At 44.3% G+C, this 18,130-nt stretch overlaps 1 protein-coding gene across 9 annotated transcripts in view; it reads right to left on the reverse strand.

The window, feature by feature from the left end:
• Window positions 1-528: 528 nt before the first annotated feature.
• CFAP221 (cilia and flagella associated protein 221) overlaps window positions 529-18,130 on the reverse strand; it is a 101,858-nt gene continuing 84,256 nt past the window's right edge. For all 9 annotated transcript variants that reach the window (XM_045479528.1, XM_045479529.1, XM_045479527.1 and 6 more), the window contains 5 exons: window positions 16,056-16,214; window positions 14,392-14,483; window positions 8,995-9,087; window positions 5,824-5,919; window positions 529-752 (listed from right to left, as the gene is read on the reverse strand). In XM_045479528.1, the coding sequence (XP_045335484.1) occupies window positions 644-752; window positions 5,824-5,919; window positions 8,995-9,087; window positions 14,392-14,483; window positions 16,056-16,214 (549 nt within the window). In that variant the 3' untranslated portion in view covers window positions 529-643. The remainder of the gene's footprint in view (window positions 753-5,823; window positions 5,920-8,994; window positions 9,088-14,391; window positions 14,484-16,055; window positions 16,215-18,130) is intronic.

An 18,130-nucleotide genomic window follows, 5' to 3' on the forward strand; every position in this document is an offset into this window, starting at 1 on the left:
ATGTTAACAAACACAAGCAAAACCAAAGACCCACACAATCAAAAGGTTTTCGCTGATGCGTTCACAGAGCCTCCCGACCCCTTGGCAGTGACCTTTGGCCTCAGGTGTTTCTTAGCGTTTCCAGAGGGATACTTTCCAGTTGCTTCCAAACCAGTCTGCACGCTTGGGTGGCTCACTGTGTCCCCTCCGTTTTCCAGCCCCTGCTCGCTTAGTGCGTGCCGTCCCACAGATGCTTGGGGAGCGAGGGTCCTCACCAAGGCTGTGACACTCAGGGGCCACGGAGGTGAGCAAGCAGCCCTGCTCTGAACCCTCCTACCTCTGGCCCCAGGCACCACACCTCCAAAAAGGCTCTCAGGAATGGCAGATAGCCCCAGCTCTTGGTCTCGGCATGGTGGCCCATGACTTACTCAGGAAGTCTGTGCCAGCACGAAATCTCGCACCGAGAAGCTTCCGACACCGCCATCCCACCCGTGACATTTTATTTTTGAAAGGAAAGATCGTTACTTAAAGATATATACACCGTCCACATTCCGATTTTATCCTCTAGGAAGTTTAATTACAGAGATGGCTGGGATGCAAGTGGACACAGAGGACCACGGTGACGGGGGGAAAGCCGACGGAAGGAACTGACCTCCTGGAGGTTTCATCCTAGAATCAGGTACGAGTTGAGAGCTTTGTTCTGCAGAAGCTTCATCTCCTCCAGCACCTTTTCTCCCGCCTTCTCCTCTGGCTGTGCTTGTTCTTTGGCCTCTCTGCATATCAAACACCCAACAAGGACACATCAGGGCATTTGGTAACAGCTCCAGTCACCATCTCCCATCCCCCCACGCCCTTCTGCTGGCTCGGGGATAGCGCGGTGAAGGCTGGACGACTTGTTTCACATGTTTTTATACATGATTGATAGCATATATGTATATATGTACACACATATCTCAATGTACATAAACGTGTATGTATAACTACATGTATATATAAAAAACTATATTTAGGGATAATTTAGTTACCAGTGAAAACACTTGGCTGATAAGTGATGCAAACCTGGCTCCCGATCTTAGCTACACGCGTTTCTTAGCATGGCCAAGTTCCCTAATTCAGGCTCCGTTTCCAGACGTACAGACAGTGGGAATTCCCACCTCCCAATACCGTCGAGGTGAAGTGAGAAATTACTCCTAGACATCTTAGTATGATGTCTTCTGAATGCTCAGGCAGCGTTAGACGTTTCCTCACGTTTGTGAATGAAGCAGACACATAATATCTCCGACTGTGATGACGGCTCCAGAAGCGGGGGAATCAAGAGGGAGGGTTCTGCATCTGGATCAAGTGATGACTGGTGTGGAGCCCAGACTTTGGCTGGGCGTGGCAAGGGGGTTGTTGGGTAGAAGTTTCCAAATGTCTGGCAAGGAATGACCCAAGTGCATTTGGTTGAAAGGACAGATGTCTGAGGATGGTGAGCTCAGCTGGATGATGTGCCTAGTCAGGAGAATACGATATAAACTCAAGTGTTCCTGGAACGTTTTCTAAGCAGGGTGAAATGTAAAGTTCTGACAAATGCCTGGCAGTTTTGAGAAAGCAGAAATATCTGAAAATGAAGAATTAAAATGTTCCCTGATGCATGTCATAAAAATATTAATTGGTATCATTTAATGGAATCAATCTTAGGGGCGGTGCCTGGGTGGCTCAGTTGGTTGAGTGTCCAACTCTTGATTCGGCTCAGGTCATGATCCCAGGGTTGTGGGATCAAGCCCCACATTGGGTTCCGTGCTGAGCGTGGAGCCTGCTTGAGATTCTCTCTCTCTGTCTCTCTCTCTCTCTCTCTCTTGCTCCCTCTGCCCCTCTCCCCTGCTCATGCTCTCTCTCTAATAAAAAAATTAAAAAATTTAAATATATAAGTCTGTCTCCCTCTTTATTAGTAAAGATATTAATGGTTGAATGATACTATGAAAATCTCAGAAGTGTCAAATGATGTGTCAGCAACTAAAGTCACCCTCACAGTTTCTTGGACATTTTGCATGATTCCCCTTAGGGGGGTCTTGAGCAGGCTGAGATCACCACAAGGGCAGCAAAGAACCTCTCAGGGTAATTACAGCTGTTGAGGGAGAACACATGATTCTTTGCATCCCTGAAAACAGAATTTTCCAGAGACCAAACAGATAGCAGTCCTTATGGGAAATTATACACCACTGATGTGTTCTTTTTATTCTGTCTACCTCCTGGTTATGTGTGTGCGTGACAGTGGGGACGCTGGCAGCTTCTGCCTGAGGTTGAAGAGGTGAGGAAAAGGAACAAGTAGGGACAGAGAAGACAAAACAGCACAGGATAATGCTTGATACGAGCTGAAGAGAACCTGTGAATCAATGAACTTTCTAAAACCGTCTATGGGCTATCAACCTGTTGGAATAGTCTTCAGCCAATAAAATGATGATCACGTTAATAATTTTGCCATGTGAAAACATGTACATACAATAACGTAAACATAAAAATAGGTGAATTGAAAATGCCATGATAGGGGCGCCTGGGTGGCGCAGTCGGTGAAGCGTCCGACTTCAGCCAGGTCACGATCTCGCGGTCTGTGAGTTCGAGCCCCGCATCAGGCTCTGGGCTGATGGCTCGGAGCCTGGAGCCTGTTTCCGATTCTGTGTCTCCCTCTCTCTCTGCCCCTCCCCCGTTCATGCTCTGTCTCTCTCTGTCCCAAAAATAAATAAACCTTGAAAAAAAAAAAATTAAAAAAAAAAAAAAAGAAAATGCCATGATATGTCTATTGAAAGTGGGTCGAATGTTCTTGTATTTTTTAAGGTCTTTTTTGAAGTTTATTCATTTTTTTTTTTGAGAGAGAGAAAAAAACGTCTCTCACCCCTACATCTGTGTTTTTTGAAAAAAATTAAAAACTAATGTGATGTGCAGAAATGTTCAGAGGTCACTCTTAGTTTATTTTTGTGGTAAAGCAGCTGAAATATGTAAAAAAAATACCACTGGGTGAATATATAAAGTAATAACTTCTGTTTCATTTAATAATAATTTGATAATCAGGTGGCATTCAACATTTGCTCTGTAGTATAAAGGGTGAAAAACCACACTTAAGAGCACATGAGCAGAGAGGTATTACATATTACTCCATTCGTGTGGCAAGTCATTATTTGTCCAGGGGCAAGTTTTAAAATAGAAAAAAAGGGGCGCCTGGGTGGCTCAGTGGGTTGAATGTCCGACTTCTGCTCAGATCATGATCTCGCGGTCTGTAAGTTCAAGCCCCACATCGGGTGCTGTGCTGACAGCTCAGAGACTGGAGCCTGTTTTGGATTCTGTGTCTCCCTCTCCCCCACTCTCACTCTGTCTTTCTCTCTCTCAAAAATAAACAAATACTAAAAAAAAAAAAAAGAAGAGTCTCTTAAAAAAATAATAAAATAGAAAAAAAAGGGTTTTATTTAAAACCCTCAGTCAATTGTTTGAAACCTGAAACAAATGCAGTGCAAAGAGCATCTGTTTGTTGAGGTACACGAGGTTTGACATGTTGTGTTGTGTAAGATGATATTTCATTGGTAATTGACCAAAGCAGGCTCACTGAAATTCTATTTAACATTTTTCTACCTTAAATTTCCTTTTCCTAGAAACTGCTAAAAAATTTTCCGAGGAGTGTTGGTTTCTGTAGGCCTCTGAAACCATCACAAACAGGCCAAAGGAACCCCATACTAAGACATGTGGGGGGCGGGGTGGGGGTTAGTTCCTTTAAAAAAAGGCAAAGCCTCCCAAAACATTCCAAACAAAGTTCCAAGACAAACTGAGAAACTTATAACATATCTAAGAAAGGGTAATTATCCTTAATGTACAAGAGACACAGAAATAAACGACAAACAGATAAATGCTTCTGGCAAAAAAGGCAAAGCAAGCCCCTCGTTAAAGAAGAAAAATAGGGTGATAATATCAGCCTGGGAAACTATGTAACATCATTCGTACACACAGAAGTTAAAATGAAGACAACGAGAAGGTCTTTTTTAAATCTATCCTATTGCTAAAGAAGAAAAGAAAAATGATAGTTTTCCATGTTATTCAGGGCATTTGAATGTGGGCAGTCCTGACCTCTGCTGATGGAACTCTGAATGACAATTAGACTATATACAGTGATTCTCAATATGCAGTATGGAGTAAGCATGGAAATTTACTACAGCACAATCGCTAGCAGGAAAACACTGACAACTCAGAAGACAGTTAAATAACTTATGGTGGAATACAATGTCTACCTATATTTATAAATATATGTTTATGGTAGATTGATAAATAAAAGTGCAGAAGATGAAACATTATGAATAATATGTTAAATGTTATTAAAACATAAGTATATAATCAATATAATTATGTTAATATATATTAACATATTATATATAATGAATAATATAGATATTAAATAAGTAAATATTTGGAAGACCATACATCAGAATGTACAAGTTACTGTCTCTGGTGGTATTATTGTTTTTATTTTTTGTATTTTCTGATTTTTTAATAATAAAAAGGCATTTTTAAATTATTTATTTTTATCTTTATTATTATTTTTTTTTAAATCTGTCTTTATTTTTGAGAGAGAGACAGAGCACGAGAAGCAGAGGAGCAGAGAGAGTGGGAGACGCAGATTCTGAAGCAGGTTCCAGGCTCTGAGCTGTCAGCACAGAGCCCAACACGGGCTTGAACTCACGGAAGCGAGTTCATGACCTGAGCCGAAGTCAGACGCTTAACTGAGCCACCCAGGCGCCCCTATTTTTATTTTTTAACGTTTATTTATTTATTGAGAGAGAGAGAGAAACCACATTTGAGAGAGCAGGGGAGAGGCAGAGAGAGAGGGAGAAAGAATCCCAGGCAGGCTCTGCGCTGTCAGCACAGAGCCTGACATGGGGCTCGAACCCACAAACTGTGAAATCGTGACTGGAGCCAAAATCAAGAGTCAGATGTCTAACTGACTGAGCCATCCATGCGCCCCAAAAAGGCATTTTTTAAAAGAAAAAAGACATTTTAAACAATATTTTTAAGTTTATTTATTTTTGACAGAGAAAGAGAGCGAGAGAGAGCGGGGGAGGGGCAGAGAGAGAGGGAGACACAGAATCTGAAGCAGGCTCCAGGCTCTGAGCCGTCAGCACAAAGCCCAACTCGGGCTTGAACTCGCGCATGGTGAGAGCATGACCTGAGCCGAAGTCGGACGCCCAACCGACTGAGCCACCCAGGCGCCCCAAAAGAAAAACATTTTAAAAGCATACTTGGAATTTCAAACTTATAAACCATATGAACTATATCAGGTTATTTCCATTACAAAACTGTTCACCGAAACTAATGTTTTGAGGGATGACGATGTTTGCTTAGCTTTTTGGCCCCTGATGGAGAGGTGAAAGGAAACATTGCTGAGCATTATTAGCTCCCATCAAGCAACTGGCGAGACGTCCTCTCGTTGGTGTCTCACTTAATCCTCACGCCGTCTGTGAGGGACACTATGTTCTGCACGGTATAAACGAGGAACCCGAAGCTCAGTTACTGAGGTAAGGGACATGGCTGGAGATCTCACGTGTAACACATGGTGGGGCTGAGATGTGGCTACAGATGCCCCCCCCCCCAAACACACCTGTGAAATGAGATGATAAGCAAATGGAAAAATTGGGTTCAGGTCTTAAGTGTTCACTTACCAACCACATTTGAGGGCACGTAATTGTGCATAAACTAAGATATGTGCGAATCTCTCTTTTTTAAGCCTGAGGTATTTCGATTCGGACAACGTGACAATCATGCACTTCATATAGGACACATTCGATCGGAAGGCTGCCCCTTCCTAAGCATAAATCACATACTTACTTCTCCTTTTTGGTGTCCTTGTGGTCCAAGATAGGGAATTCTGCTTCAATTATTTCTGGAGTCAGTATAACTTCTACATTCTGTTCGCAGAGCTCACTGAAAAGGGAGAAGACGCTTAGCTGGCATGGATTTTCCTTCCCAAAATAAAATAGAGAAATATTCTGATCGTTTAAGAGTTACATAATTCTTGTGGCTTTCAAGGTTAGTTCTACCCACTTTTGTTGAGTATATGTAAAGAGAAGCATAAGGCTGGGGCACCTGGCTGGCTCAATCAGTTGAGCGTCCGACTCTTGATTTCAGCTCTGGCCATGATCTTACGGTCATGAAACTGAGCCGTGGAGCTTGCCTGAGATTCTCTCTCCCTCTCTCTCTGCCCCTCCCCTGCTTGCCTGTGTACTCTCTCTCTTTCTCAAAATAAATAAAGTTAAAAAAAAAAAAGAGTAGCATATAGCTGATAAATTGCTTTCCACCCAAAAACAATGGTAGGAATCGTTATTTATAAGCAGAGAATATAAGGGAATTTTTAAAGTGAGGTTACAGAATTCATATTCTTTTCAAGTGCACGTTTGAAAATGTGTACCAGTCTTGACCATATCTTACACCAAAATGAAAGCCTGAATGATTTCAATCTTCTGATATTATTCACAGTATGTTCTCTGGCCACCACGGAATTCAAGTAGAAACCAATGAGAAGAAGAGAACTAAAAAATCCACAATTGCTTTAAAAATGAAATAATATAGGGATGCTTGGGTGGCTCAGTTGGTTGGGTATCCAATTTTGGCTCAGGTCATGGTGTCCCAGTTCGTAAGTTGAAGCCCCATGTCAAGCTCTGTGATGACAGCTCAGAGCCTGGAGCCTGCTTCGGATTCTGTGTCTCCCTCTCTCTCTGCCCCTCCCCTGCTCATGCTCTGTCTGTCTGTCTCTCTCTCTCTCTCTCAAAGATAAATAAACATTAAAAATTTTTTAAATGAAATAATATATGGGAAGGCAAGCTGGTGCAGCCATTCTGGAAAACAGTATGGAGGTTCTTCAAAAAGCTAAACAGAGAACTACCCTACGACCCAGCAATTGCACTATTAGGCATTTATCCATGGGATACAGCTGTGCTGTTTCGAAGGGACACATGCACACCCATGTTTATAGCAGCACTATCAACAGTAGCCAAAGTACGGAAAGAGCCCAAATGTCCATCGATGGATGAATGGATAGAGAAGATGTGGTATAGGGGCGCCTGGGTGGCTCAGTCGGTTGGGCGGCCGACTTCAGCTCAGGTCATGATCTCGCGGTCCGTGAGTTCGAGCCCCGCGTCAGGCTCTGGGCTGAGAGCTCAGAGCCTGGAGCCTATTTCCGATTCTGTGTCTCCCTCTCTCTCTGACCCTCCCCCGTTCATGCTCCATCTCAAAAATAAATAAACGTTAAAAAAAAATTAAAAAAAAAAGATGTGGTATATATATACAATGGAGTATTACTCAGCAATCAAAAAGAATGAAATCTTGCCGTTTGCAACTACATGGATGGAATTGGAGGGTATTATGCTAAGTGAAATTAGTCAGAGAAAGACAAATATCATCTGACTTCACTCATATGAGGACTTTAAAACACAGAACAGATGAACACAAGGGAAGGGAAACAAAACATAAAAACAGGGAGGGGGACAAAACAGAAAGGTTACAGGAAGGGTTGTGGGGGGGGGATGGGCTAAATGGGTAAGGGCCACTAAGGAATCTACTCTTGAAATCATTGTTGCACTATATGCTAACTAATTTGGATGTAAATTTAGAAAAATAAAAAATAAAACAAGTTAAAAAAAAAGCCAGAAACACTATTCAGCAGTAGTAGACAGAAGAGTCATAGCAAGTTTCTGTTGTGGAAAGTACCCTCAAAAACCACAAAAGCTGTTCCAGTCCCATATGATTGAAAACTCACGATTCCTAAGCAGCCACAGGCGGGTGCTCTGCAAACATCATCTTCTTGTGAGCAGTTTCCTGTCTCTAAGATGCGGATGACGGCGAGACCTCATCGTGGGGGTAGATGAGACTGCGAGCAAAGTGCTGTGCCCGATACACAGGTAGTGCTTTAAATGTTTGTTATAATTACCACCCTCGTCATCGGCATCGGCATTATCACCTGTAATTTTGACAACTTGCGTGAAATAGATACTCTTATTCTCATTTCACAGATGCGGATACTGGGTCACGACAGTCCCCGCATCAGTGCTGAGTGGAGGGTCAGAGAAGTTTTCGCCTGCTGGGCATCTCCCCGTGGCCCCTGAACCTCGGGCAGATGCGTGCCATCCCGCCCTGGCTGCAGCGTCCTCACCAATGCCCGCAGGCAGTGGTTTGAATAGACAAGACTTCAACCTTCCCATTCAGACCTGGGTTCAGTTTCAAATGCTCAGGTATTGCCAAATGTCACGGCGTGTGGGCAGGTCTGAGAACTAGATGCGCGCCTCAGATATTTAGGATTTCACTAATGGATTATTTACATGTAAGAATGTTGACATGGGCACAATGACAGAAGATTCAAGGATGTATTTCTACCGGCTGTTGGACGCTCACCAGTAAAATCAAACTTAAGCGCCTTGGTTTGGGGCCTATAGTTGTATTTTTTTAATTAAAAAAATTTTTTTTTTTTAAACTTTAGAGTGAGAGTGTGAGGTGGAGGAGGAGGGGTAGAGAGAAAGACAGAGAGAGAATCTTAAACAGGCTTCGCGCTCAGCGTGGAGGCTGACGCAGGGCTCAGCTCGATCCCACAACCCTGGGATCATGACCTGGGCGGAATTCAGGAGTTGGATGCTTAACCAACTGAGCCACCCAGGCACCCCCTCTTCTTTATTTTAGAGGAGCCTATTGTTTTTTATGCCTCTCCAAATCCTACCCTTTTTCAAGTACTAACCCAAGTTCACATGACCACTGAAGCCTTCCAAGCCCACTTAGCACCACCTCTACTCTCTGGCTCCTTTGAGCTCCAGGGGCACCTAAAGATCAGCAAATGTGAGGCCGCAGAGACTGTCCATTCCCGACTGTGAATTCAGCATGTTATCCCCTAGGGAGGCCTGAACTCCTCGGGGTTGCAAGCTCGGACACCGTGTGCTCTTCTGAAATCTCTCACGGCACCTGGCTTATTTTTGTGACACAGACCACATGAGAAGCCAAAGGCAAAAAAAGTACCGTTCTGCTGTTTCCAATCTGTCTTCTTCTGGTAGGGCCTCAAGAACGGCGGGGGCATTTATAGGAAGCATAACAGAATTGAAGGGATCACATCTGTGGAGGAATCACACAGGCAGCCAGGATAAATGCTCACATTCACAGTCTTGGAGTGCCGACATAACTTTCTAAAACACTTTTACTTTGCCACAGGGGAGGACTTTACCCTTCTGTCCTTCGCTCCTGAACACCACCCATGTTTCCCTACAGACAAAGGCAGCAGGTGCAACAGGTAAGTAAAATCCGTGAGAATGCGGCCCAACAAGCCATTTCCCAGAGTTTAGAAACAGAACTTTCAAGCTGGTAGTGTCTAAAATAATGTCATTTCCTGGGGAGCCTGGGGTGAAATTTAGATAGCTCACTTTTCAATTCCTAATATTTCCCCCCATCTTTACAGTCTCCCTTTATTGTTCTATTCAATTTCAGACCTTCCCCCAACCCCCTTATATATTGCTTGGTATTATATATTTAGAGCTTTATATAAAAATTCCCGGGTATCGAGCACATTAAAATATTTAAAAGAGGGAGAAAAAATATTGTTATTTTAGAAGTTGACAACAGAATTCTGTTTCAAGATGGTAGCAGAGGCTTTTGCTTTTTTTCTTTCCTTTGGTCTCAATTACTTAAAAACCTTTAAAAATTGAACGCACAACAAAGAGGAAGAGAAAAAACATACGTGGGGTAAACGTTTTCAACAGTTTTCTGGAGTAAGTTTCTGGAGGCTGGGAAGAGTGTTGTCTCATGAACAAGTACACAGTGACAGAGCGTAGAACACGCAGGAAGGAAACCGACCTCCTACAAACGCTAGAGAGGTTGTGGGCTGATGGTGAGGCAGGAGGCAGGCACGGAAAAACAGGGGATTAACTGAAACCTCCTTGGCATGTGCACCTATGTCTTTGAAATAAGCTTTTTTCTCTTTGTTTTTTTTTTTTTCCTGTGCAAAAATGCACCTGCTTGCCAAGTGTAGAGAATGAATAAAACTAGGGCATATAGCTTTGCAGCTGTATAAAAGAGTGAGGAAGAGATCTATAAACTAATATGCAGCAATTTTCAGGAGATATTTTTTATAAGCAAAAAAAGCAACGTGCAGTAGAGCATATCTAGTGTGGCACTTTTTGTATAAGGCAGAAGGGGAAATGAGAAAAAAATATATATTCTGCTTAGCATCAGAAAAACTGCAAGAATGAGTCAGAAGACAGAGCTGGTTACTGACAAGGATGGGAGGGAGGTGGCCAGCATGGATACTTCTCTAAGTGTGCCTTTTTGTGTAGTTTTGAATTTGGAAAGCATGTCATTATTCTACATATTTAAAAAAAAAATAATGAGATTAAATCTATCACAGAGGGAAGCGGGAAAACCCCAAAGTGAAAGCAAACTGAAGCAAATAATATTTCACATGAATTCCACAATCACAGTGGAGGGAAAGAGAGAAAGAAAGAGGAAGAGGGAAGGAAAAAAGAAAGAAAAAAGAAGAAGGAAAGGAAGGAAGGAAGGAAGGAAGGGGAAAAAGGAAAAGAAAGAACTAATCTAAGAAACTTAGAAATATAGTAGTTGACTGTCCGGTCACAGTTTTGGTGGGATGTGGGTATAGGGGAAACTGAAGATAAACCTGAACTCTATTTATGATGCTTGTTTGTTGAAATGGTTATCGGTAAAGCAATTCTGAAACTATTTTGGACGTACTAGGGAACAGAGTAATGAGTAAATATGTTGGGAGCCAAGGTTCTCACAGCAGAAGGGACATACAAATACAGAATGGGGGACAGCAGGCAATAACTTTACGGGTAGGACTGGAGTTACAAGCATTGCTGCGAATCCATAATTTCTAAAATGTGTGTATGTGTGCTTATGCGCACACGTATACGTGTGTGTGTGCATGTGTGTATTTCCCCACCTATACTCCCTGGTGAGTCTGCTGAGAAGGCCAAGAAACAAACCCTCCAAGTAGCAATGTGAACCCCCAGCCCCCAGGTGTTGGGTTTTAACACCATTTCTTACTAAAGGGAGCCTGGGTGCTACCACCAGGGATTAGTCCTATCTACTGACTTCATGACAAAGGTCCTAATTGACAAGCCCACTGACTGCCAGTGTCGCAGGGGATTCCAGACGGGAAGAGGTGCTGAGAAGTAGAGAGCCCGGATGCCTCTCTCCAGAGTGCGAGCCGGTCTGGGAACACAGCCAGGCAAGCATTTCTCATAAGACCAAACGTACCTGATTTTTAAATTCTGAGACGGTGTTTCTTTAACTTTTTTGTGTGTATTAATATGTTCTTCTGGAATTGAAATGGTGGAGACAGTAGATGGTGGTTGGGCTCTTTGTTTTGCTTTGCTTGGTTTTAATGCCTTTCTTGGCAAAGCAAAACTCGGACGGCTCTAAAAACGGTTCTCAGAATTCTTCTGGACGTTTCACTCGTCTATAAAATCCGAAAGTTGGGGGGCACCTGGGTGGCTCACTTGGTTAAGCAACCAACTTCGGCTCAGGTCATGATCTCACAGTTCATGAGTTTGAGCCCTATGCGGGACTCTGTGCGGACAGCACAGAGCCTGGAGCCTGCTTCGGATTCTGTGTCTCTCTCTCTCTCTCTCTCTGCCCCTCCCCGCTCATGCTTTGTCTTTCTCAAAAATATATAAACATTAAAAAGAATTTTTAAAAAATCCAAAAGTTGGGGTGCTACTGGATTAGGTAATTTCTTCTGTTGCTGCTGACTCTCGAGATGTGTATGGAAGTCCTAGAGGCTCAACAAATTCTCACTGAATTTATTAAAGAGCAGAGAAGCCAAGCAAGCTTGTTTTGATTAGTATGAATACAAAAATGACTTGAAATAAACAAACAGTAAATAACCATATCGCATGGTTTGACAACAAACAGATAATTCTCAGGGGCAAAAGAAATATCTCATAAGTAATAGGTCATTTATCGAAGCAAAATGACTACAAAGTTGAAGTATCATTAATGGATTTGTAGAAACTTAAAAAAGAATACCATTATTATTTTGTAACTGCCTTTAAAAATAGAAACACGGGGAGCGCCTGGGTGGCTCAGTCGGTTAAGCGTCTGACTTCAGCTCAGGTCACGATCTCGCAGTCCGTGAGTTCGAGCCCCGCGTCGGGCTCTGGGCTGATGGCTCAGAGCCTGGAGCCTGCTTCCGATTCTGTGTCTCCCTCTCTCTCTCTGCCCCTCCCCCGTTCATGCTCTGTCTCTCTCTGTCTCAAAAATAAATAAACGTTAAAAAAAAATTTTTTTTTTAAAATAAATAAAAACACGGTCCAGAATCTGACATCATGGAAATCCATGATAAGGAAACGTAGAATCCTCTCTTGATTTTATAATCTGTTACGCAATTACGGTTTATTTTCAAACAAACTGGCCCCACAGAGCACCCAGGCACAGAAGTTGAAACTAACAACTCATAGTTGGAGAGTTTTCTTTAATTCATGTAGAGTTCATGTTTAATTCATGGTTAGTTCAAGCCCAAGGTAACTGCATTCTGACTGCTTTTTGAAAGAACAGCCTCTGGAAATTTTTCCAAGGACATGGGTTTTGAAGAAAAAAAAAATGGGATTTTTTTTCCCCCTTAATTCTTGAGACTTCTGCGTGCCAAAAGCTGGTGGACACTTCTTACCATCTATCCATTGGTCATTTTGCTTATTCGGTCTCCTGATGGTACTCCACAGCCAGCTATGCCTGGTTGACTGGTTACCTAGGTGAAGCGTCCCTACCCTACACCAAATGTGTGTCAAGGCGGTGGCAGACCATCGCCATCTGGTGGCGGGAGAGCCACTGCAAGATTTAGTGGCTGGGGGGAGGGCAGGGGGGAGGGTAGAAGGGCCGGGAAGAGTTATTATCAAGGATTGTGCTAGATGCTTCACATCGTCGTTTTACTTTGATCCACACAACAGTCCGGGTAGGACACCACTGCTGTCCCTGTTCACAGGTGAGGAAATTATTGCTCAAAGGGCTTCAGTAATAAGTAACTCGCCCAAGGACACAGAGTAGGTGACCCGCTAATGAGTTACAAAGGCAGGTCTCCAAGGGCTCCTCCAAGGCGTTCATTCTCTCTACAGTGCCATCGCTTCTCCTAATTCTGGAAATTTCAGATTTTAAAAACACGCTAAGGTGAAGAACAAAGATGTGGAGTTTATTTTGAGGTGGCTCCAGGATGGATGAAGTACCGCGGAACCCACAGAAAAGGAACTAATATCTTTGAGCCCCAACCAGGTCGCAAATCCTAGGCTGGGTGTTTTTTTGGTTTTTTTGGTTTTTGTTTTTTGGGTTTTTTTTTTTTTTTGTTTGTTTGTTTGTTTCCTGTTCATCTCCAGGCAGAGGAGAGTAGCTGAGAAGTGCTAATGAAATAACACCAAAGAAAGAGCATGTGGAAATGCCTGGGGAAGTGTGGCTGAACGTTGCTTAATTCAGAACCAGCCTTTCCTCTGGCAATGAAGGAAGAAGTACAATTCAGTGGTCTAGAGTCACAAACTGGCTTTCACCGATCCCCTCAAATACCTGGGGAAGGCGGGTGGACAGGGAGTCTATCAGGGTCACTGCACATCCAGTGACTCCCTGGTGGGAGTCAAGGGGCATAGTGTTCACCTGTGGATCCTGGATAGTGGCAAAGCTCAGGTTTCCCCGGCGGGGGGGGCCTCATTTTGGATCAAAGGACTTGAGCGAAAGGTGACTGCCTGCCGATGGCCATCATTGTGGATACTAGTCACATTCACTCACCAATAACCGATTTAACTATGCTTGTAAGGACAGTGGACTAAAGAAGCAAATCAGGGGCTCAGGAATGGGGTACTGACCAGCCAGAGTCCCAGAGAAAAGGCACCAGACTCCTCGTTTGAGATCTTAGGGCTCTGAAGAGGTGTTAAATAAGCAAACTAGCAAAAAATGTGGCTACTCTAGATTTCTTCTTTCTTTGGCCCAACAATATTCTCATCTACCCATTCTGTTTCTGCAGCTGTGGCACCTCTCAGGGAACGCCAGGCGGCGGCAGAGAGAGGAGTACGCGCTCTAGAATCGGATAGGGAGGGTGTTGAAGGCTCATCTTGGCAATTCAAACATGTTAAAACCTGGCCATGAATATTTCAGCTGAATTATATGGATTGGTTGTCCACGTTTATTGAAATATGGCCAACCAACCGCTTGGGACATTCATTTTTTTTTAACAAGTAGACCTCAATGATGATAATTCAAAATACGTGAATCAGTTATACACATCATATTTCTCCAACTAGCAAACTTCCCTCATGCACTTAAAGTAGGATTTGATACATTATTGGCATTTAACTTTGAGGATCTTAACCTCTGTGATCCGTGGGGCAAACATGCCCCTGGGAGACACACAGATGAGTTGTGGCTTACCTCTGTGTAGTCTCCGTCTTCGAAGTTTCCGGCAGGAATGAGAGGGCCAGGGGCTGGAACTTGCACCAGTTCATTATTCCAGGAATAATGTCCTGTAGGGAGAGCCGGCACAGGATCTGACATGTAAGGGAACTGTGTGGTGAGGTTAAAGTCTGGGAAGGACTTCCGTTTCACTCAACTGGCTTTTTTTGCAGTCTTAGAAGTTAAGTTCCAAAATGTATTTATGTATGCATTTATTTTAAATGTTTATTTTTGAGAGAGACAGCGTGTGAGCAGGGGAGAGGTGGAGAGAGAGGGGGACAGAGGATCCGAAGTGGGCTCTGTGCTGACAGCAGGGAACCTGACGTCGGGCTTGGTGTTTGATATCACAAACCAAGAAATCGTGACCTCAGCTGAAGTCAGATGCTCAACCGACTGAGCCACCCAGGCGCCCCAAGCCCCAAAATGTATAATTTCATGAAGTTTGACTGAAGTGTTCCGAGGTAAAGGACAATTTCTCTAGCAAAGGGCACTACACAATGCTGTATGGAACTTAAGTAGGGGTGAAGGAGACCTTTTCTCCCCCCTGATTCATCAGGCACACAAGAAAATTCTCCTGGTGATGGAGGACAGATTGGACCTTACAATCTGTCTGGTGAATGTGATGCTAAAGCAATATTCAAAGCTATGGGGGTTCATCAAATGGCATTTCGGGCGGGGCAAAGTGCCTGCAAATGCACAGAGATGCAAAGGAGAGCACTGTCAGGGGACCAACAGCTTGGCTGAGTGTAGGACTAGATGCGGCCTGGTGGGAAGTGAGTCTGGACAGGCAGGCTGGGCAGGAAGGGCCTAGCCAATGATCGGGGCTCACTGGGGCCGAGCCAATGAGCTCCAGCCGCGCCCTCGGGCAGCAGGGAGCACTGAAGGTTATTAAACTGGAAAACAAGACCCGATTTGTGTCAAGGGAAGGTTTCCAGGGAGGGCTGACCGCACAGTCAGTCCGTGGGGTGAAGTAGAAGGAGACTTGCCTGTTGTGTGGGGCACACTGGGGGATCCGGTGATGGGTAGATATGGGGCAGGAAGGAGAGGGAGGGATCAAGGACCACATGGGTCACTGCACAAGAGCATGGAGAACAGAAAGGCAAGTGGGCAGCCCAGGAAGGGGAGGTGGTATGAGATCTGACTGGCAGAAGCAGGGCAGAGACAATGATCTGAGTTAGGGACTTCTTGACTTTGAAGGGCCTGAGGGCCCCCTTTAAGAGATGTCTCTGGACATTCAGGTCAGGTTGGTCATCTCAGGGGAGAAGGAGTTCTCTGGAGCCTCTCCTGTACTGTGCACTGGTCACATTGCCACCTTGTCCATTCTGATGTTTCTGTACTTGTTGGAGCCAAAGAAAGAGGAGGTCAGGTCGTGAGGTTACACCAGGCACATGACCATCTTCTACATGGTTGAAATAGGAAGAAAATGAATAGTAGTCACAACTTTCACGGGTAAAAGAGAGTGATAACGTTGAAAGAATCGGCCACATGCTGCCTGAGACGTGGGCATGGAGGGGACAAGAGCGGCGCCGGGGCTGTGGCTGCAAACCTTCTTCTTGACTCCAGCTGTGACCCTCTATCCTTGTCCCCTGCCCTTCCCTGCAGCCCAGGGCCAGCCGCGACAGTGAGCCCACCGTTGGCATTACCGTGTGATGAAGAAACTGCTTTTGGGTGAGAGGAATGCTGGACCCCCTGTGGGACTCCTTGATGAACTTGTACTTGGGGTGAGGGCACAGATGGTAATCTATCAAGGTTTCTGCGTAGGTCAGAGGGTGCATCACAGGAAATAATCCTGGGTTGGGATTCTGGAGGAGAAAGACAGAGAGAAAGAGAGAAAAAAATCTCTTTTGTTTACCAGTTTCTAGGTCAGGCACAGGCCAGGCGACAGCGAGTGTTGTCCATGGCTCCTGCTAGCACTAACACTCTGGGTCCTCGTCAGCTCGTCTGGGAAAGAGAAGCAGCAGAAGAGACACGTCTTCAAATTGGTAGCAGCCACAGTCATTCATAAATGCCACTTTTCTGGTTTAAGAGCCTCAGTACATGCCATGTAGATTTACTAAGTTCTCGTGGAAACAAGTACAACTGAAATCATAGCTTAAAACAGCTTAAAGTTCTGCATTTATTTCTAAATTTGATGAATTAGGGGACTCTATTAGATAAGCAAACTGGCTTTAAAAAGCAAATAAGCTTCTGGGTTTGAAAACAAAAATAGCTTCTTGAAGACTACTTTAAAGACAAGACAAAGAAGAGGATGACATTTGATAGATCAGGAAATGTCAACATTTAACATTGTTTTGGTAATGTTTTTAATTCAGGAAGGCTCCATTTGGAAGCAGTATCTGGTTTTAAGGGAGATCCTGTTTTTTCCTAATTTTCCAACAGAACTAATGGAGGCCCAGAGCAATTATATCACAATAGGAAAATAGAGAGCCTTTTAATGTCCCTTCTGGGGCTTGTCCAACAAACCCTGCTCTTGTCCCACACAACAATGGAGCTTTTGTCCCTCATGGTTGTTTAATTTCAGATGTTTAAAAACCACTAACTTCACACTTGGTTCTTTTTGTATGCTTATCTGATTTTTATTTTTTCTTTATTATGTCTCTCTATATATTTAAAGTTTATTTATTTTTTATAATTTTTTAATGTTTATTTATTTTTGAGAAAGGTGGGTGAGGAGGAAGGACAGTAAGGAGGGGGGTGGTGGAGGAAGTGGGGGACATTTCGTGTTCCATTCAGTGCATTTCAGAAGGAGAACCCAAGGACGGAAGACAGAACGAGCCCCCCAGTCCTCATTGGGCGAACCAGGTCGTCTGTATATTACACCACAGAGATGCCCAAGGAGCAAGGAGGACTTTGGCCACCCCCAGCCAGGAAGCGGGGGAGACCGGCAGGACTGGAGAAGGGACAAAGGAACACAGCCCCACCTCAGGGGTAAAGAGAGCGATTGGAGGGTAATAGTCTGATAACTGCTGACTCCCACCACCAGGAGTCACCCCTGAGGTGACCGAAGGCCAATCGGGAAAGTGCCTGGGAAGGGACTCTAGGGGGAATTGGGGCAGGAGTGACGGAGACCTCAGTGGGGCTGGGTCACAGTGAGACTAGGAGACCGCGTGATGGCGGACAGGCCGGCTGCACCCTAGTCAGGTGGCGAGGAAAGCAACAGTGCTCAACACCAGGGAGGTGAAATTAGCTGCGTGGCCTTCAGGCGCCTCTCCTACCCTGCTTGATTGAGGGCCAGTGAAGTTGTGTGGCCGACTCTCTGGATGTGCCTTGGGGCCAAGGGTGATTAATGAAGGAAATGCTTTTGGAAATGGCAATATCACTATCTTTAATAGTTGTCATACTTCAGATTCCCCTGGGTGGCCATTGCCACCAGAGTAAGCGGCCTGAGTGGTCATCCCATAATTATTTTAATTCTCATTTTCCTCAGACTAACGCACGCATGTGGCAGCAACTCGTCCAGGCTGGAAGGGTTTGTGATGAAAAGCGATGGGGCTCCTGAAGACCATTCCTGTCCCCAGGACCATATCCCAGAGGCTGTTTCTTTCCATTATGTCTGAGTTTTATGCCTCCAATGGCCATTACTCTAAACATTATGCTTATTCTTCCAGTTCTCTATTACCAACCTCAGCCAGTAGCCATTGACTCATTCCTATGCGAGATAGGGATTTTGCTCATGTACACAAATGCTCCTTCCAATTTTGAAAATCACATTGTTATT

The sequence above is a fragment of the Leopardus geoffroyi genome, chromosome C1 (genome assembly GCF_018350155.1).
Source record: "Leopardus geoffroyi isolate Oge1 chromosome C1, O.geoffroyi_Oge1_pat1.0, whole genome shotgun sequence".
NCBI lineage: Eukaryota > Metazoa > Chordata > Mammalia > Carnivora > Felidae > Leopardus > Leopardus geoffroyi.